The sequence below is a fragment of the Symphodus melops genome (assembly GCF_947650265.1).
Source record: "Symphodus melops genome assembly, chromosome: 3".
NCBI lineage: Eukaryota > Metazoa > Chordata > Actinopteri > Labriformes > Labridae > Symphodus > Symphodus melops.
The window spans coordinates 20,582,180-20,604,513 of NC_136693.1; the positions used below are offsets into that span (position 1 = coordinate 20,582,180).

Sequence of the window (22,334 nt, forward strand, 5' to 3'; positions counted from 1 at the left end):
GCCTTCCACCCGATCTCACTCATTAGGTCTTAGAGGCTGTGGGGAGCACTGCCAAAGTTGGCATCAGCTTTAAGTGTTGTGTGTGTGTGTGTGTGTGTGTGTGTGTGTGTGTGTGTGTGTGTGTGTGTGCGGCTGAGTGCCAAGGTTTATATTTGCAGTCCGTGGTCTCTGTCGTAGTCTACCATCTGAATCCAGCTGGCCGTTTACAGCAAAACAGAAACAGAGGCTTTGGTTTTGCTTTAACACATTCTATGTGTTTAACCAGGATTCATCACACGTTCCATCATCAAAGCTGCTGTGTTGTAAGGGAGCAGGTCTGTCAATATGACCATATGCACAATTTAGATGCATTCGGAATATTTCTGGCTCGTAGACCGTGTGCCTCTGCCAAAGCTTTCATGTTCAAATGTCTGATCTGTGTTTTGTATTCTGCTCATGACAATTCTACGCATTACTGCTCAATTTGAATCCATTATGTCTGTCTTGCCTTGCCAGATTGGTATAATAGAAATAACTGTGACAACTACAATACCTTGGCTTGTAAGCAGTCATATTTAACTCAAATGAAATGTTTTTTCTGAGTTTGGATTTGTAGAAAATTACAAGCTGCTAATTTTTCAGAGTTAATCCTTTAGCTGCTACAGAACCAACCCCCCCCCCCAAGCCCCCACAACCCCTCTTTTTCGTGGCAGAATCAAGCCCCGCCCCTGTGACCTTTTGGTCTTCAGCTGACGCATCATTATGACCTCATTAAAAATGGACAGACAGCCATTGCCAGAGGGAAAGTTCTCATAATATAGTCAGGTCTTTTAATTGCCTCGCTCCAGAAATTAGCTGGTACATATTGGTGGGTGGGGGCTTCTCGTTCGTTCATTCTTTCAGTTTACCCCCCTCAGCTTGTTCACTGCTCTCCTCTGGGCAAGAAACAGCCCATTTGTTCACACAAACTGAGCTTAATGTGTTTTATTTTATTTGGATGATCAGGGGTTTATTTAGGCTTACATATGAGAACAAAGTTCTAGTCTGAGTTGATGTACTTACTGTATGGCTTCTTTTTTTTCTTCTTTTTTTCCCTCATGGACATGCACACTCACTTCCTTGCTGTCTTACTCACTCTTCATATTACCCTCGCTGTCTCCCAAGGCGACAAAGCTAATTTGAGGCAGATCTTGCCCTAAGGGGTAAACTAAAGCATCTACACACACACACACAAACACACACACGCAGACCCATGTCCTCCACCTCGCTCACACTCCAGCCCTTACCACTTTATCTTCACCTTTTTCCCGTAAGCTAGCCTCTGACAACTGAGGTTAGCTCTGATGCTAACTGATCTAGCCACTTACCATTATCATCCATGCAATGCCGCTTTAACCATGCTTCTACCCAGAAGGACAGCATGAAACACAGCAGGCAATGTTCTTACATGCTGTGTCTGAAAACGAGTGTTAGATCGGGATGATATAATAATAACCTTGGTCCCTCCCGTCATTTAAAAATGTTCTATCTGTCTTTACACTGCTCTAAATAAAGATGTATGTATTATTGTTACACCGTCAGACAACTTTGAACGAGATATCCCAAAAAATGTGCTTGGTCAATCTAATCATTTTAAAATCAGATCACCACTTTACCTTTTATTGTAGTAAAATAATATTTGTTTCAGCTGGGGGAAATATTCTGGTGTTGGTATCTATCCATAAAGGAGTACAAAGGAAAAAGTGTATACAATTGATATACCTATTTTCCAAATGACCCTTATTCATATGTAGAACGGGGTCTCCTGTATCAAATTCACACACAGCACAACAAATGGGGTGGTTGTGGTCTGTCATGTTGATGTATATATACATAACCCTTGGTATGTGTGTGCGTCTGCATGATAAATGTGTGTAGGGCAGTGGAAACAAAACGCAGCCACAGTTTTGCTCTCTGAAGGCTAAGTGTACAAACCGCATCCTTTGGAGTTAAAATCAATAACACAACTACCTCTTCTTCACTCATTACTGAACAAAAACTGTGCTAAAACAAATTCTTAAATGACACCCCCCCCCAGTTTTTTTAAGATGACGGCTCTTTCTGGCGTTTATTGATGAAGCAATGTGGTGTCTGTGTCCAGAAGGAGGGTGCAGTCTGAGCAGTGAGACGGTTTGAGCTGCCAATAATACATGCGCTTACACGTGTGTGTCTGTGTTTGTGGCCACACGCACATGCACGAGACAAAACAGGAGATGAGACACAGGTTCTGCCGATGTCAGATCGACTGGGAGAACAAACGCTACGACAGCAGCTTGTCGGGAACGTGTGTTTGTGTATGTTTGTGAGTATGTGTACAAAAGAGAGAGGGAGGGAGAGAAAGTCAGAAGAGCGTGAGTTTTTTCAGGGCTGTTAGAGGTGTTTTCTTTATTTTTCTTGAAGGAGTGTTTACAGCGTTCTTTTCTTCACTCAATTTCAATAATTAAATGCAGCTCAAGTAAAATGTTACATTGATGAAGGTCCCTGGCCACCTCCTTTTTTCTCTGTTTCTTATTAGTTTCTTGGCCTACAAGGTTATTTTATCTAAGCAAGAATGCTTTTTTTGTCAAGCAGTGATTTTTACAAGTTGCATGTCAAACTAACTTTATGTTGTACGTGAGCCATGGCAAGAAGTGTGACACTGTGAACTAGCAGATTGTTCAACAGCTTCTTAAGTTAATAACATACAGCTGTTTATGTTTTTATTAACTGTTTCACTCAAGCTGTTATGGGTTCACCTAACAGTTTTGGAGTGGATTGAAAGCTGCAGGTTTGGATGAGTGTTGTGGAGCCAACAGGAGAACGAGAACAGCAGGCCAAAAGGAGAATATATTGTAGAGAGGGAGAGGAGAAGGAACATAAACAGTACAAAAATACTGAGTGGGAGAACTGGAGGGAGAGATGAAGACAGGAATGGATGGAGGGAGGGCTGGCAGGCGTCGGCAGAGGCACGCTCCCTGACCACTGTAAGGAAGGGGGCGTAGGCCAGGTCTCCCATCAATTACAACCTTGACCCTCCTCTCCTCTCCTTTCTCTCTCTCGCACACTTTCTGCTTCATTCAACCATCCTCCCCCTGCCTCTCATCCTCCCCTGGTCCCTCTCCTCTGCTCCTATAAATCAATCTGTTCTCCCTCCCTTCCTCCCCCTAGTTTTCTCCTGCTGCACCCCCCACCTCCTGCTATGTCTCTCTCTCCCTCTGTATCGGCCCTCCTCTTCATCCCTTGCCACTCCTCTCCCTCCTTTCATCGTTGGAAGTGCAGTGGGAGTAGAAAGGTCAGAGGTGGGCAGACGAGAGGGGGGAGAAAGAGGCAGAGGCAACGAGGGAGTGTGAAAATGAGAGAGTGAGTGTATTTAATCAGAGTGGTGTGGAGCAGATGATATCTTTAATGTTTTGTTACTTTTTTCACTGGAAAACGACTGCTACGTGTGAGGATATCATTTTTTGAAACTGGGACTTTGCATATAATGAATTTCCACACCAACTCCTGTATTTAACTTGTGTTCGTGAAAGTTAGAAATATACATAAAAAAAGAAGAATGTCGATGAATATCAAGCAATAGCAAGACAAAAAGACAATGAGTCATTTAAAGAGAGAAAACTTTCTGAGGACACTCAAGGACTACAACATATGAACATTTAAAGGTAACAAGTTTCTAATAGATACACTTATTTATATCTAGTCTTAAAGGAAGAATTAACAAGTTCTTAGAAGTGTTACATGTAGCATTGCTTAAAATCAAAAACTGATTGTTATTGGATGTACCCTTACAGTATATATTTACCTCAAAACATACCCCATATTTAAAAGGCCAGCCTGAATGTGCAGCACGGGTGTTTCTCGATTTGGTGTCCACATTTTTCATCAGACTTTTTTGGTTTATTCAATTGTTAGTAATGATTTACAAGTTTCCAGAGCTTTTAGAGCAAGTGTTTCTGAAAACCAAAAATCAAGTGCAGAAGCACACGATGCTGTAATGATACTTTTGGAAAAACCAATCAAATACATATATATTTGAATAATTTTTAAAATGCTACATGTAGCACATTTAACAGAGAAAGATAAGGAAGAGACCTTTTCCCTTACCCTCCCTCAGCATGCCCACTGTCAGACACTTCATGAAGCGGCAGGCCTGACAAGACTTGCGTCTCCTCTTGGTGATCTCACACTCGTTGGTGGCTGGACAGCTGTACTCTATGTTGCCTGTATGTAAACATGTTGGAGGAAGAAAAAACAAAGGTTTCATTTTAGACGGGTATATCAACAAAGCAGTGTTATGGTTGAGTCAGATCAGTCATCAGGCACCGGCTCAATCTCAAATGAATTGTGCCCAACTTTAGCAGACATTCAACATTCATGGGTTTTTTCAACAATAAACCTTGTTTGACATTAGGAACTTTGGTACAACATATTAGTTCCAGCTGAATGTTCAGGTGTGAGTTAGTAGTTTGATTATCATATAGCCAATGCAAAAGTCCGACAAACTGAAATGTTTCTCTCTAGTGAGACATGTGTTTGTTTTTTAGAACTAAATTTAGTACTGACAGAGCAGGACTGAACAAGAGACATAATTTAATGTTGAGAAACTGATCCAGTGATGCCCTCATTAGAAAACCGAAACTTCAAATGACGGGTAAAAACACAATATTACTGAATATATAGGAACCTGTCTATTTTTCCCATATGTCACTCTAGTAAATCTGAGGTTGCGTGACAAGCTTCAGTACACTCACAGTAACAATCCTGTGCAGAGCCTATGCTCAGATTATCAGACGATTTAAATCTATTAACTTAACAACTCTGCCAACTTAAACAAAAACACCTAAGTGTGTTAGAGGTTAATACCACTTTGACCATGAATTGTTCACTGCCTCATTATTTACTTTCTTTGTTATGAAGAAATGCTTCACAAAAACTAAATACTGTACATACGTTTTGCCTAGTTTAACTCTCTTATATGACACTGGATACTTCCTATTTCTATCTTTACAATCTCTTCGATTTTATTGTTTCCAAACTCTGGTAGTTGCTTTGTGTGTTCTTCCTACTATCTTTTCAACCTCTCTTTTCCTTTCTTCTTTTGTTCTGCACTGCTTTTTTTGTGTTTTCTTATTTTCTTTCTTCAACGTCAGTCTCCTGCAGATCTGCGCGTAATCTTCACTTAGTGAATGCACTTTCACCACTTTATAAGGCACCATTTTTGTTATGTATGCACATCTTAGACTTTTAAGGGTTGGTTTTTTTATTATAGAAGGTTTTCCTGTCCATAAGTTAAACTATGCCAAGGTGTAAAACACTGTTCTCTTTCTCTTGTGCCTGCCTGACAATTACAGTAACCCAGCAAGCCCATGCATCTCCCACTGAAACAGAGTCAACAGTGATTACTATTGACTGCTGCTGTGGAGAGGATGTTTTCTCATTACTGGGCTGATTAAGGGGGCTAGTTAGGCTGGGAAAAGGCTAAACACTTCTTAATGGGTAACAAGATGCGTATTAATGGGTCTTGTTAGTTAAAGTTAAGACTCAACATGCTCAATACTGGGGAGATGGTCCTTATAGCCTAATGGACACCACTAATGGGACTAGTTAGCTTATACCCAACCTTTACATGCTGATGATACAGAAAGAGCAGATTAATTCAGCAATTATGAGGGACACTTAGCTAGCACTAAGGCTAAATGCTCTAATGACGCAGAATCTGTGTGGGTTAATGGATGGTCAGTAGAAAGCCTTGTTAGTGCAGGAGCTAAACAGGCTAAATGGATAACTGCAGTAAAGAGCCACTTATAGGGAGGGTGGGAAGAAGGGTAACTGTGTTAACATAAGATGAGTGCTACGCTAAAAGAGGGTGTCAGTAGTAGATAATAGTAATAATAATGTATGTTATGAATATTATCAAAGTGACACCTAAGATTGATCTAACAACAGATAAGAAACTAGAATGTGGAGTGCCTCAGTATGATGTGAAGTAGACATCAATCAGGTACATTTGTATTATAGTTACTTATTATTACAGAGTAATACTCAGGAGGGGGTATGCCCTGTAGGCTTACATTATAGACCCATATTAAAGCTTTAATATACGACTTTGTGATCTATGATTTATCTGGCTATATACTCTTTGTATGCTCAGACATTAACAGCCTCTTCATTGTGAGAGCATGGGGTAGGAATAAGAAAATAAGAGTTTCTATCAGAATAGCAAAACTCTATGTGGGGGTGTGCGCTTGTTTGTCTTTATTTCTGTCTTTATGTGTCTTATTGTGCACTGGGATGGGCTTAGAGCAGACACGTTCTTGGTGCCTCCTATGTATAACTTGCGAGTTGGTATGTGTGTGCTGGTGTTAGTGAGGAAGGATATCTGTGGGCCTCAAATCCCCTGCAATCCCCTTTGAGATGTGTGCGAATGTCCACCTGCTGCATGACAATTGACCAGCATTGTACAGACAGTGTAATATGACGGCTGTGTGTCTGCCTTCAAAGTCTTTGAGCTGTCTTTGTTTGTATATCTGTTAATATTATAACCCTGGTTTTGTCTTGACATAGGTTCAGCCTGCCCTTCATCTCATAGGATAATGTGGTATTTGTGTAATTGATAGTTATTGACTGGAGAGCTATGAAGTATACAAAGCAAGAACGTGTCACCAAGGCCAGAGTCCAAAGGAACATGTGTATTATTTTTGTCAAGGAAGTCTGAACAGAACTCTTGAACAGAATTCCTTGTTTGATGGTCCAACCCACCACTTTCCCTTTACATGTTCTTATTCTCATCCTTTATTTTTTATTTGCTCATATCCTCCTTTTTTCTTTCATCTAGTTTCATTCCTCTTCTCATTTCATTGCCCTAACCCTCCCTCTCCAACACTCTACCCACTTCCTCACTCCCCTTTATCCCTCTCTCTCAATAAGGGAGTGATAGATGCAGGTTGTCAGGTGTTGCTGGACTGACGCCACCGAAACAGCAGCTGCCAGAGCCACTTCCTCCATGCTGTGACACACACATGCACACATAAACACACACCCTCCCATATTACTAATTCCCTTCTACGTCCATGGGACCTTTCCTTCCTCCCTTTTCTACCCTCCTCCTCTCATTCCTTGTTGGGTCTCCTCTCCTCTCCCACCCCATGCTCTCCTCCCTGTCCAGCTGGAGGTGTTTTTTTGGTGATTACCTGCGGTTTTATTGGCTAATGGGTTGAAACATACCAATATGTCTGCCGCTGCCCATCTGAGGCTGGCCCTGCTTTTCAGCCAAGATTTGCACACCAACACAAAACAGTGGATAAACACAAGCCATCGTGCACTACCACACAAAAACCTGCACTAATTTACATGGACGAGCAAAGCCAACAGGCAAACACACACAGCCACACTATCTGTAGAGGAGTTGGACTTGTGTCTTAGCCAAAGATAATGTCATGAGCCATTTGTTTCAGAGGACCTAAGACTGCTCAGTCTGGATCAAACAAATAAGAACTGTAGCACTACATTGGTGAGAGATTCAACAAAATTGTAATTTGTTCAAGAAAACACATCACTAAGGAATTTTTCTAAGTATTAAGGAGTTTCATAGTTGCATCCCATCCTAGAATTCTGCCCAACAGCTTCATCACTATCTTTCGTGACAGTGCTAATTAAAAACAAACTTGGTCAAAGTTTTGACCCACCGCCGTGAACTTCGGCCTTCCTGATCTGCACCATGTCCACCAGAGGAGAAAGGGGGATTACAAATACAGTGAAAATAAGAGAGACATAAGAGGGGCTTGCTTTAAATCTATTCAAGGTCATATAAAAGCGGCTCTACTGTCAACATACCATCACATATATATATGTTTGCTGGTCTACTGTATTTAATCTCCAACTGGGCACCCACCTCTATAACCTTTAACAGGTCCTCCTAATGAAATGAGACATGTGGAATTGGTGAACTACAGGACCCTACTGTGATGACGGATGAATTAAGGGTCAAACCTATACATAAAGTGATTACACACTTATGTGTGCAGTTTATTCATTGATGTGTGTGGGAGGTCCATATGTGGTTGTGTTTCCATGAGTTTGCTTTTTGTGTGTGTGCGTGTGTCTGCCTTTATCTTGGTTTGTGTGCTCTCCAATCTCGTTGTTGGGATTGCACCATGTCCTGATCTCTCATCCTATAATAAACACATACAGGTCATCTCTAGGTAGTGGTGACCATCTAGTGGATGTACGACCCCCCCCCCCCCCCCCCATTCCCCTGTCTCCCTCTCTCTCTCTCTCTTGGGCTTTACAGGGAAAGCTGCTTATCGGAATCAAAAGAAAGCAGCGACAGATAGATGAATGGAGAGGCAGATAGATGAATCCTGTCTGATATGACTGACTGACTCAATGGATCGATGGCGACCAGCTGACTGGTATTCTGACAAGAGGGTTGTCCTGCTGACTGATGAGGCCTAATAGTTATTTAAAAACATAAAAAAATTGTGATAATCAGATTACTGCTCAAAAACTAAGAATTCAAAGGTTAATGAATTAGTCATTTACCAAGACAAAAGCCTCATGGCAGCCCTGAACTGAAAATCATTGACTTTTCTCTAAATTTTACACTTAAGCATGCTAAATAGACCCATGGTTAATGGATAATGGGATGTTAAATTATATGTTTTTAATGTTCAACAATTCCCATAAAACAAAGCCAACATATGGAGTATGTTGGGCCCGATTTTTTTTGTATTGTGATCATAAATGTTTGGACTTATTACACATCACAAGCTTATTATTAATGGAATCAATAAATTGCTTGTGTTTTATAATAAGAGTTTTTTTGAGAAGGCTTTATATTTGTAGAATTTCATTTTCAACTAAATGGAATAGTTTTAACATACTGAGTAAAAAAAATACTCAAAATCACCAGGTGAATGACCTATTGACTTGATTAATGGGCTAAATGGTTCTTTTCATGGCTGACTGATTGATTGTGCTCTTAGAAGGGCAACTGAAGGACCTAATGTGGGTTGTGTATGAATCAGACATCCACAAAACAGTTGAGCCTAAATACCTGTGAACTTCCTGGACTACTTCTGGCCCTAACAAGAGACAAGCAAAGGATTACTGAGCCTAATTCCTGGTACTCTTCTCATCATATGGATTATGGCTCTATCCGTTCTCTCCTCTACTCCCTTACCTGAACTCCCGACCCCTAGACATAACCTCTGACCTTCTTCTGACACTAAGTTATCTCCTAGACAACAGGCTTAGAGCTAACACTCTACCTGTGAACATAAGCAGCCAGATCCCCAAATACAAACACCACCGAAATTATTCTTTGCTGCTCATGAAGAGGTCAAGGTTGAGGGTGAAAGGGGGTGTGTCTGGGGGTTATTGGAATTAATCTGATTGGATGGATATTTGTGTATGTATGTGCGTTAGTGTGTGTGTGTGTGTGTGTGTGTGTGTGTGTGTGTGTGTGTGTGTGTGTGTGTGTGTGTGTGACTAAATGACAGAAAGATAAATGGGAAGGGCAGAGGAAAAAAACAGATTGTGTTGGGTGTCCTGGTGGCTCACTTAGCAGACAGAGAAGGAGAAGCACCATTTAAAATCTGGGTTCACATCTGGCCTGAGGCTCTTCTTAGATGTCCTGGATCTACTTTAGTAGCTCAGGTGTATGTCCATGTGCTTAACCGTGCAAAAGAGAGAGTTTAAAGTCTCAAGTCTGCGTTTTGGCATATTTTTAAAGCCTGTCTTTAAGTCAATTTAACAACAGATAGCACATTGAAGAAACTTTTGGCGGTATCTTCTTCTTTTTGGCAACCTTTCTCAAACAACGCTGACATCCGAATTGTTTTCTGATTGAACTTTGACTGAAGAAGCTTCAGAAAAAAAAAATGCTAAAGACATAAAGTAAGCAAGTGAAAGGACCACAAATGTATCGTGACTAACTGAAAGACGTTAACAAAAAAGTTAAAATGAAAGCCAACCTTGGATGGTACGTTTGAAGAAGGCCTTGCAGGCCTCACAGGATGCCACTCCATAGTGGTATCCTGACGCAATGTCCCCACACACCAGACACAGCCTCTTCGGCATTGAATTCAACATGTACTCGCACTTAATCTGTGAGTCTTCTCCAATTGTTGATGAACAGTCCTCGTAACGCTTTGATCCGGGGCCGCCGGCAGGACCAAGGGGCCCTGCGTTGGAGCCATAAAGGCTCGGGGAGTCTAAGCCGTTGGGATGGCCGTTCATTGTGGACGAATAGGAGCCGGAGGCGTCGCTGGAACCACCAGGGGAGTGATGGTTTAGACTGTCAGTCAGGGAGGCAGGACTAGACGGCTCAGTCTTTATATAAGAGGACGGACAGTTGGAGTCAAGGTGGCGCTCCTTACTGGACATTCTGCAGAGAAGCCTGAGGGAGTGAGACAGGGACAAATGGGCAGAAAAGGACAAAGTATTACAAGAAAATGCATAAAATGCAGTAACAGTGCTGTACTACAGCAGAAGAAAAATAGTGACGTTAACGCATTGTTCAAGCTCAATTACAGCAATCATTTGTACTAATGTTGCATTTCCTCACTGTCACTTCCTATGATGGATTCATATTTTTCAGAAAGACTTACAAGTTCTATAAATGACACCCAAACATGTATACACAATCCATCCATCACACTCGATATTATTTTAGCAGGAGAAATGAAAGAAGAAGGGATACAGTCGAACGGAAGGGACAAGGTAAAAAAGAAAAAGGAACAAAAGAAGTAAGAGAATAAATAGATTGTGGTTTACTTGGAGACCCATGAGTAAAAATGATGTAGCAGAGAAGCGTCTGTACTACCACACAGCCCGAGAAACGCATACACATGCTTGGGCTGGATGGTCATTCGTCATTCTGCAGTCAATAGCAGCTTGTTCTACATGAAGGTAATCAGTAAGCAGCCTCTCTGCTGTTCAATCATCCCAAAGACAGCCTCACACATACATGATTCTCTCTCTCTCTCTCTCTCTCGCTCTCTCTCAACACACTAACACACCCAACCACATACAAATGGATACATACAGTACATGAACACAATGACCAAAACCTCTGAAGAAGTTACAGGAGAGCCAAATCTACAAAAAGGTTTTTTTTTACCAACCAATGCAAACGTATCTAAAGAGTGGAAACATCTCACTTTCTCTCTCTCCAGCCATACAGCTTTCCTTGCTTTCTCTCTCTCTGCTCACCTGTGTCTCCTTCTTCCTCTCCCAGAGAGTTTCGGCTCGTGCCTTGTTAATGGCAGTTGTAATTAACAGCTATCTTCTCTCTGTCCATATCTCTCCATCCCTCCCTTTGTCTACCTTACTATCTATCTGCCTGTCGCCCTATCACTTCCTATTCGCTGCCATCTCTCTCTCTTTCTCTCTGCATTACCACTCTCCATTCCTCTAACCCTGCCTTCCCTCCCTTCTCTCCCTTTTCATTGTTAAAGGCAGAAAGCACAAAAGGGGTTTTTAATTAAGGCAGGATGCTGCTAAACGAGGGGCTTCTAAAGTCCAGTCGGCCTGTAAAAGATCCTTGTTCTACAGGGACCCATAAAACACAGACAGTGCCTTGACGGAGAATGGAGCGCCAGCTAGGGGAGGGAAGGGTGGGGGTGGATATAGTCGGGAAACAGACAGACAGACGGACGGACGGACGGACAGACAGACAGACAGACAGACAGACACACAGACACACACACACACACACACACACACACACACACACACACACACACACACACACACACAGACAGCTTTGACAAAAAAAAAGACAGAAATGAGACGGAGGAGTCTACTGCAAAAACTGACGACAGACAAATGAAAGATAATTGTAATTTGTATTCTTCACTTCTTAATGTGCTGTGATGTTATTTGATTAGAAAAAGAGCTATTCTTATTCTTTACCAAACCCACACAGATACTGCGTGACCAGGAAGTCTCCTCTCCCAGAATCTCAGTGCTTTTAAATCCATTTTTTCCTTTCATAAAGTGACATGACATTTATAATGTACAATACTTTGGCCTTTCGCCCCCTCTCCCTTTTCATCATATATTTTATTCTCACCACCTCTTCCACCCTCCGCTTCCTGGAGTTTCATCTAATTCAGTGACTCCATTAATCGTGGCTTTGTGGTATTCACCAATGTCTATAAATCCATTTATCTGATGCTAAGGTAGACCTTCAGTTTGGAATGAGGGGGATGGTGGAAAAGATTTGGACACAAATCAAGTGAAAGAAAGTGAGGTACAAAAAAAAGGGAAATAAAGAGTCGCTGGATGGACAGTGAGGAAGAAATGAATGCAAATATTTAAAAGAGTGATGGGACGCTGAGAGATCGCACAGATTTTCTCTATGAGAGGGATAGAAAATACAGTGGTGACAGAACAAGAGAGTAGAGCCATTTAATATGATGATGTGATGGTGATGATTTAATCTCCCCTTTTTCACTCTTTATGCTCTTTTATGCCCCCTTCCTTCGACCGTCAATCCCTCAGAGAACCATTAAGTGAAAGAGTTTAAGTGCAATAAGATCTCAAGCGCTTTTCCCCCCTCCTATCTCTCTCAAATTCTCATCCATCGTTCTCTTTTTCTGTCTTCGACTCCATCCCTCCTCTCTCTCTCTCTCCATTTAACTCTATCATCTCCCTTTCTCCCACTCTGCTTATGAATGAAAAATAATGGCAGTCGAAGGGGGAGGAATAAAACGGAATCAAAAAAAAAAGAAGACATGCGTTCAGAGGAGGGGAGAAGAGGAAAGAAGATTAAGAAATCACAGGCAGCGCGCTGTGCCAAGCGAGAGGTTGAATGCATTTATGTATGTATGTTATCAGTATAATTATGGAGCTATGTAACGACGGCTCAGTGCTGAAAGAGCAGTCTTATTGTGCCTGTCTGCTCTTCAGATGAGTGTGGAGAGAAAGAGAGGGAAGGGGCTGGCTCTCATTCTTTATCAATTCTTTATGTTTTTAGGTGTTTAAAGAGATTCATATGAAGTGAAAGGCTTAAGTGTGTTCCTTTCTCTTTTTGTTATTTCACAAGAGGCTTTAAGACGTGAGCCGTGCGTTATAGGATGACTTCAGTAAAACACAAAGAACAGCTGTAATCATATTTAAGGCTTAGCTGTTTTGCTTAATTCTGTTAAATTCTTTTTCTTTGAACCATTGAGTATATTTTATATAATCTAACAATGTTGTAAAGGAAGAGCCAACAGTAAAGACATTTCAAAGATGTATGAATTGTCTGTTAATATGATATGATGACACTTCACACTGTCACTAATCATATAGCATATAAACATTTTCTCATTTTTCTCATTTTTTTGATTTACATGAATAGCATACGATGTCAAATAGAAAGAACAGCTTTCTATTTGTTTGACGTTTTTAAACTGTTGAAGACAGCTTGATCCACAAATAAAGTAGAACTATAACTGTAGTTTAAGCTCCACATGTGCAGTAGAATAAACTAGAACATGCTAACTCCTCGCCCTTTTAATTACAAACCTGCATAAAAGTCTTAAAGTAAGGACTAAAAGTTAATTCATCTCGCTTTGTACCTTAAAATGAGATTCTGGTAGGTTTCCCAAACTGCCAATGCAATGGCTGTTTAGTTTCTGCAGACATCAAATATTCAGCAGGCCTATTTACCTGTCCCTTACATGGAGACAACCCACATTCACACACAAACACACACACACACAAAGATTACCACCTTCCCTTGTCTCCATTACCAGCTCGATCCCTGTCATTTTCTGTCTCTTTGCCCTTATTTCTTTCTTTTTTCACTCAATTTTGAAGACACGGTGACTCATGAAAGAGAGATAAATATGTGGACACATGAAGAGAGGAGGCAACAATGACAACGAAAGGAAAAGGAGGAAATATTTTTTCCCTGTGTTTTGAAGGAAGGTGGGCCACTTTAGTATGACAAGCTGTCATTAGAGCGGTGGGCTGAGCCAGCGCTCTGACAACTGGCAGGGACAAACATACAATCATTGTATTAAAGCAACTACTCTGTGCCTCACTTTGTGTCCCGGTGCTGTTTACTGTGTGCTCCTCTAGTCTGTGTGCACTCGCACTCTCTTATTATATACAATCTGTGCTCGACTGCCACGCTAGATGGCAGCCATAAACACAAACTGATCCTCAAACAACTCCAAACTGTTTTTGTCCCTCCCCTGGGTACAGAACAAAACACCAGAAAAGAAAAGAGGAGAACAGAGCAGAAACATTGGGACCAGAGGAGATGAGATCAAAATGGAGCACTTGTGTGCATGTGTTTGTATCAAATTTTTAACATTCACCTTTAATAACTAAATCTAAAGTTGACACAACACCCCCTCTGTCCAAAAGGCTGTATGGTTGTGTGATGTTGCCTGCTTTACTGGACCGTTGGCATGTCCCTAGAGGTCAGCAGTGTGTGAAAAAACTGTATCATAATTTAATTAGAAGATCTCTGACTAAACCAAGGGGACACATGAAGCTAGTTTTAATTAGAGAATGAGAATCTAAAAGGTACAAAGAGCATGAATCCCCGCTTTGACCACTAATGATGCATGTATGCAGAGGAAAGAATCGTGTCACAGTTCAGACAATATTTTCTTTCAACCAAATTCTGATGGAAAGAGTGATGGCAATGAGGGGAAATGTAAGAGCAGGAAGGAAAAGTAGGGGGAAGAGAGGAGGAAGCAGTAGAGACAGAGAAGGGAGAAGTGCTGACAATGTAGCTGCAGCGGGTTGGCTAATACCTTTCCATCACACCAAGCATTGTGCTCGCGATGCTGATAAGAACACACAGTCCAATAAGCAAAAAGAGAGGGAAAAAAACCTTACACAATTCTATCTAGATTATACCGCCAATGCTTTTGGAGAGAAAATACATTGAATTAAAGAATGGAGTAAGGAGAGCAGTTGGAGCAAAAAAAAAAAAAAAAGCATTTGCATTTCCATAGTCAAATGAATGGAACGATTTCATCAATAGTCTGGATTGCTTTTTTAACCCCGACACTTGTCTGTTTATTTTTCTTTCTTTGCTCTATGTCTGAATCTATTTAACTCCCATTTCAACGCTCTCCTGTCTGTGGAGGGTTGTTGAACTGCTTGTCGACTTCTTGCCTTAATACATGCACTTAGTGGACATGTAAAAAAAGAAACATGTAGACTGGACTCGTAAGCTCGATGCATGAATACAAAAAAAACGTGGTTAAAGAATTACAAAAGGGTACTTTCTGTATTTTTTTCCTGCTCAAGGGAGGATGGGCAAAAACACAGTGAAATGCAAATAGTACAGAGTTTTCTTGTGTGTGCTATCGTTTGCACGATTTTATTGGCACCAAGTAATTGAATATGTGTTTTTACAAGTGCACTCGCAGACGTGTGTGAAGAGTTTAAAGGCAGAGAGTCAGAGAGAGAAAATAACGCATGTGTTTGTGTAAATGTGAGTCTTTGGGTTTAGCTACCCTGGCTCACAGTGTGTGGATGATTATAGTTGTTTTCAGGGAGGGAAATGAATAAAATAAGAAATAAAAACTCACGCAGCGACAGTCAATCTAAACCACTCTCCCACCTACTGAGCTCTCTCTCTCGTCCTCTCCTTACTGCTCTCTTTGGGTCTCTAACTGTCGCTCTTTTTTTGTGGTTGCTTCTCCCACACAAACGCACTATCATTGCTTCCCTCTTTTTTTAGTGCATCCACACACTACCTTACAACCCACACACACACGCACGCACACACACACACACACACACACACACACACACACACACACACCAGGGAGCAGATCAATTGTTACAGTGTTAGTCGGGCAGGAAACCTGTAATTCACTTCATTGGCTGCAGAATAAACCCCTGATTACATACAATCAATGTGATAATGGCTAAAACACATTCTGCCCAATGGGCTGTCGAGCTGTAAAGACTGGCAGAGGAGACGATATGTGTGTTTGTGTCTATATTCCTGCATCTAAGTGTCCACTGCTTAGACAATATGACTCCTTTCAAGTATGACTTTTAACCAAACAAACACTCAGCCATCCACAGACACATACACAGGTGTGAAATGAATTGGGTAAGACTTACAGAGGCACACGAGAGGAGCTAAAGCTGTTATGCTGCATCCTGGGGTTTTAGAAAGTTTACACACACAAATATACTCTCTCTCGCTCTCTCTCTCTCTCTCGCTCTCTCTCTCTCTCTAGATGTGAATAGATAACCAGTGGGAGACAGCACCCACAGGGCGAGCTCAGCCCAAACACGATTGATCAAGAATTATGTGCTTTGGAAACAGCAGACTGCAAACTCTTCAGGAGTATCATGTTATATCAATATTTCCTCATAGAGCCTTTGCTAAAACTCCGTCCTGTACCGTCTTCATCTTTCTTTATCAGTCCCACCACTTTTTTCCTCCCTTCTTATAAAACTTTATTTTCATCCAAATCCTTCAGGGCTTTCCTCTTCTTCTTGACGTCTGTCTCGGACTGTATAAAAGATGATTTAGGTTTGAGAGCCTGACTGTGTTGATGTTATTTCAGTCAAAAAAAGATATGAGGAGGTTGAGCTTGTTCAGGGCAGGCAGTGCACTGCTTACACTGAATGTGTATGTGTGTGAGTGTCAGATGGGAATCTTGATGATTTAGGTCATTTTCTAGCGCAGCACTAGCTGATAAGTGTGTTGCTGCCAGGCACTATCTTTGTCACCGTGTCTCTGTCTCTCTCTCTCTTTACTTCAGTCTTTGTCTCTCTTTACCTCTCTTTGCACCCCCCCTCTTTTTCTGTCTCCTTTATCTGCTTCGTGTCATTGTATTTGTAAGGGTGTGTGTCTCCTGTAAGAACCGTGCTTCAAGCCTTTTAAATCCTCGAGTATGCAGCACACCAGGAGTACAGTAAACAGGTCTTTAACTCTGTTACATGAACTATTGCAAATAAGAAGTCTAATTCAGTTGTACTTTCAGATCTAAGTGTGTGTGTGCGTGTGTGTGTGTCTGTAGATTAGCAGTGTTATCACTTAGCAATTCCAAACAACTACAAAAACCTGCCATTGTGGCAGGAACATGTTGTTACACACACACACACACACACACACACCAAAAGGCACAAGTTCACACTTACTTTTTTTTACCGTCTCTCTTTCTCAGACAGATAGAAAGGAAAGCTGTATCAAATTAAATTGTAGTGGAAGAAAAAAAAAAAACCTGTTTAGAAAAGCTAAATATCAGCCATCGGATTAAAAACACATTTTATTAAACAGATGGTGAAAGAGGATTTCCACTCTAGTCAGTATGACAGGGCTTTCAAAAGTGACACGGGAGGGAGGGAGAGAGAGGGGAGGAGGGGAGGAAGAGCGAAACAGACAAGAAGGGAAACGTTAAAAAAGAGCACAATAGAAAGAACGAAATGGACAAAGAGAGACGGAAAGAAAGAGAGAGAGAGTGTGTGAATTTATTTGAGAGAATGAAATAAAAGAGGAGAGAGGAGAGGAGGAGAGGAGAGAAGAGGAGACATCAGTGAAGAGGGGGCAAAAGCTGCATTCTTTAAGCAGATCAGATTTGGGGAAATTGGGCTGTCAGAACAGGATTGTGATGATTTACACCTATCCATCACAGCGAGAGAGAGCCAAGCAGAGCTGCAGTATGTACAATAATGCACGGCATCAGTAAAAAAATTCATCCTGAACAGGCTTAGATCACAGCTAACTTTTCAATTTGGCATCCAATTTCTATTATAGGCACATTTGGAAAAGTAAGAACATATTCCACAGTGTGTGGATAATACTGATACACACCAAAGTGGTAGTGATTTGTTCACTGGGTTTACTGTATTGTTGTTGTATTACATGTCAGTGGCGGTCTGAAGAAGAAAGTCTCATAAAGACTTGAAATACTGAATTAATTCCAATCCATCTTAGATAGAACGTTCATCTGAAAGCAAGACTGAATGTGCACCTACATGTTTCACTTTTGCACATTTTGAACTGAATTGATCTGTGTTGTCACCAGCTGCTGCTGACACTCGTTCCCTTTGCTTCCTCCCGTGATCTTCCCTCTCTCTCTCCCCCCCAGCCCTCCTTCTTCCCCCGTCTCCCTCCCCTCTCTCCTGGCTGATGCACCTTACAGCTCTCGCTCTCGGACCATCTGTTAGGGAATCTAATTCACATCCAGTCATAATCAGGTTTGCTGGAGTGGCCACTGTCTCTGCCTGAGTCTGTCCCTCTCTCTGGCCTACATGCTTCTTTCTCTCCATTTTAGAGCCCCTCTCGATTGTCTCACGCTTCTACATTTTTCGACAGGGTCTGTTTGTGCAGGATCGTTGGTGTGTATTCTGGATTATGAATCAAATTTATCCGATGAACACTGAGGAATCTTTAGGTTTTATTACACTTTAATCTGCTGTCATAATGAGACTTCTCACTCCAGCATGTCTTTGCACTGTTTGCTTTGCTTTCCGAGGTTTTATCTTTGCTTTTCTATAAAACTCATCACCTCTCAAAATGATTGGAAAATGCAAGGATCTAAACCCTGGTTAACCATTTTCATGGTAGAATTCATTTACGAGCATAACTTTGACATTGCATGGAAAGTGCTGCATCTACATATCATCTTAAATATTCATATTTAGGTGTTCATAGCAAATAGTCAATGTGTGTATGGAGAATATGTGTGTGTTTATCCATGACCGGGAAAAAGGCGAGTCGAGGTGAAGGGGGTGGAAGTTAATGAGAGGTGAGTGTCTGAAACCCTCTCTTTCTCCCTCTCGTTCTCTCTCTCTCTGCTCCAGCAGTAATCCTCTTCTATAAATCTGCAATCCAATCAGCGTTGTCCACACTTACACACACCCACACACACACGCAGACACATGAACAAACACACACATGCACACGCAGAACTGTTGGGAGGCCCATCTGTGTGTTAAGGCAATCTGCTTTATCATTATGATTACATTGGGCTCAGTTTACAGCAATGTGTGTGTGTGTTTATGTGTGTGTGAGTGTGTGTATTGAAGCGCACCCTGGCCGCCTGACATTAATCACATTCCCATGGTTTGATGGCCTAAATAAAATAGGAATAATATTGTTGCTGTCCAATTGCAATTGAAGTTTTCCAAAATTTCATTTAAGAAGTTCGTTTAAAGCAAATTAAGGATTTGTTTTTGATTTCGAAAAAGTTTCTTGAAAAAAGCTCCAGAAAACAAAGCATATACAAGCTTTAAAAAGAATCACATTTTAGGGTTTTGATGTTTTTCACCTCAAAAGAAAAACCTTTTGAGGTAAAAAAAAAACACAAAAAGTTTTGTTTTGTAAGAAATAAATTCAATTCAACATTATACTGATACTACAGGAGAGAGAGAGAGAGAGAGAGAGAGAGAGAGAGAGAGTGTTATGTCAATTGTACATGAAAATCCTATCAACACAGTAGGGGTTCAGATGTCCCGGAGAGAGTATTCATTTGATCTCACACTGCATGTCGAAGAATAAAAAGCAGACTTTCAGTTTTGTTTCCTCATCATGTCATTATACTGCACACACATATAATCACATTAGTGATGTCTTAATTCCATTTAGTTCCATCTGTTGTTCTTGCTCGTGTCTATGCTGAGTCAATGTAACACTTAACCATGAACTATTAATGAAGAGACCTTTTTGTTCCCATCATGACATTATTTATTCATGTATTGCCAATTTTTCCGGCGTAAGTCTTCAGATAAATTATGATATGGTGAATTTGCTCAGATGATTTTTTTAATTTTTTTTTGCCAATTAGGAAATACATTTAGCTAAATTTGAAAACGTTCATAGGTTGTCCATAACTTGAGTGCAGCAACATAGAAATCTAGCGAATGTATTTTTTGTCTCTACGTTGAATGCAAATGTAGATTGTGATTCTCAGCCATGGCGTGACTCCCCAGCTTTTGGCAAACCTTTACACCTCTCATCACCAGACTTCACTTTCTGCCAGCAAACACACTCACAATGTGCGAGTAACTCTCCTCATGGTGATTGGCTGAGAGTCTGCGTGAGAACGGTTTGCCAGACCTCTAATTGGCTTGACCCAGACTAACCCTGAAATCCTATTGGACTAAGACTTCCCAGTCTGCAGTGCACACCGGCACTTATGCACACATAGACATGCTGACACACTAAAAAATAAAGAGGTATGAGAATGCCTAACAATGCGCCAATCAATAGCAATAGCGTTATATTTGGCCTCATTATTATAACAACAAAAACCACATGATACATAACGATAACAGCAGCTGAATGTTTATCTGCTGCTGTTTAAAAGAATAACAGAAGTATGGATCACGTTCTTGGGAAGCTAATCGGACCACTTTCTTTTTAGGCTCCTTCGCACGTCTGCGTCTTTAAATCATGGCTGTGCGTTGTCACAACGGGCTTACATGGGAAAAAATGTATGAAAAAAAGATAAACAAAGAGCAGTATGCACATTTATCCTTTACATTTTTATTTGCATATAATAGTGCAATACGCCTCGATTATGCTAATTATATACAAAACCCATACTCACAACTATGGAAGGACAATCTTGGCATGTGGCTCTGTGTCTTCTCCAGAAAACATAGAATGATTAAAAGACAGAGAGTGTGTCTGTGCTTCATGCGTCACACGGTTTGCTGTGTTTCAACATGAAACAAGCTGCATATTTACAGTTTATGTTCTAAAAACGGACGAAGGCAGCCCTCACTCTCACCCTCCTCAAACAACACAAACTTAGAAGGGGTTTCTTCTACAGGACAACTATAAAGTCAAATGTCTCTTTAGTCAAAGCGTTTCATGCTTTATTGCACATGCAGATGGCATGAGGGATTTCTGTTATGGTTTAAGTGACTGTCCTTCAACCAAATGTTATAATTTAAAGACTCCATGCTGCGACGCATTTGCACTACTGAAGTGTCCTTGAGCCAGAAGCTGAATCCCGTTCTCACATGAAACCTCGTATACACCGTAAAGAAAAACACGAAAAGAGCTACAGGTAAAAATATGTTAAATGTTCCGCAGCAGCGTTATCCAGGGATTATTTGAAAAACTAAATATTTTGCCCTTGGACACTGATTGAAAAATGTTAAGAACATTAAGTGAAAAATACTGCTCACCCGCAGTTCTTCTCAACATTAAGATAATAGCAGCGTGCCATTTATTTTATTATCTGTCAATGTCAAAGAACAAGTCGTGTGTTGAATGTTTCCCAAAAGGAAAAATACTCTCTCTGGGATTGTCAACATCTGATTGTTTTAAATTATGAAAACCTCAAAGTTACTCTATAACAAGCAGCTTATTTTAATTATTTTAAGGTTTATTTTTGGTCTTTAGACCTTTTTCAAAAGGATCGTGGATAGAGTAGGAATCCTGGGAGTGAGTGGAGAATGAGGTGCGGGAAAGGAACCACACACCAGGCTTGAACCTGGGTCGCCTGAATACATGGGGCACGACCTAACCGCTAGGCCATCTGCAGCCATAAGCAGCTTATTTTAAAGACAGATCTACTGATCATTTTCTTTAAACGTGAAGTACTGCAGTTTGAAGAGACAATAAAGCCTGTTGCCACAGAATAAGAGAAAGGCAGGAAATATCTGAAGTAATAAATGAAAGAAAATCAAACATGAAACCTTTTCTTTGGACACATCATTGAGTTCCTTCGCTCTCTCTCTCTCTCTCTCTCTCTCTCTCTCGCTCTCTCTCTCTCACACACACACTGAACATTAAAACACTGGCTTTTGTTGTCTCAAAGTGCTTGCCTTTCTTTTCTCTTTCATCTATAGTTTATAGAGGTCAAGTGTAGCTTTTGTGTAAAACTGAAGCAAACAGATTCATAGATTCTTTTTTCTCCCTCTGAATTTGTTAGCGTGTCTTTGCTTGCTCGTAGCTTTTCTTACCTGGGGTTGTAGAGGGCATGTGCGTCTCTCATGTGGTTGGCCTCCAGTGGATCGTAGCTCTGGTGCATCCTCCAGGCGCCAGCGCCGCATTTACTATAGGTTGACTTGGAGTTATCTTCGCTGCTGCTGTTCACCAATGGCCCCTTCGATAAGTTCATTCTGTGTGCAGAAGAAAAGTGAGTAAATATTTAGAACCAGATACAGCAAGTCAGTATTTTTCTCACATAAGAATAATGCAAGTAAATGTCAAACGACAAAATTATTTAACACAGCTTATTTTTTCCCATAGAAACTTGACACACACATCTTTGGTTTCCTGTGTCTGCAGAAGATACAACAAAGTTAGAGGCGTTTGACACCACATTGTTTAGACAGAACAGGAATCAGGAAGACACATATTTAGATACGCAGGACGATGTGCTGAGAGCAGCACCAGACAG

The 22,334-nt window shown here is 41.0% G+C and overlaps 1 protein-coding gene across 7 annotated transcripts in view; it reads right to left on the reverse strand.

Moving 5' to 3' along the window:
- Positions 1-22,334, reverse strand: part of esrrga (estrogen-related receptor gamma a) — a 135,001-nt gene that overhangs the window by 38,255 nt on the left and 74,412 nt on the right. For 4 of the 7 annotated variants that reach the window (XM_079339445.1, XM_079339443.1, XM_079339447.1 and 1 more), the window contains 3 exons: positions 21,895-22,053; positions 9,972-10,396; positions 4,090-4,218 (listed from right to left, as the gene is read on the reverse strand). In XM_079339445.1, the coding sequence (XP_079195571.1) occupies positions 4,090-4,218; positions 9,972-10,396; positions 21,895-22,053 (713 nt within the window). The remainder of the gene's footprint in view (positions 1-4,089; positions 4,219-9,971; positions 10,397-21,894; positions 22,054-22,334) is intronic. The other 3 variants (XM_079339446.1, XM_079339444.1, XM_079339448.1) reach the window with 1 other exon arrangement.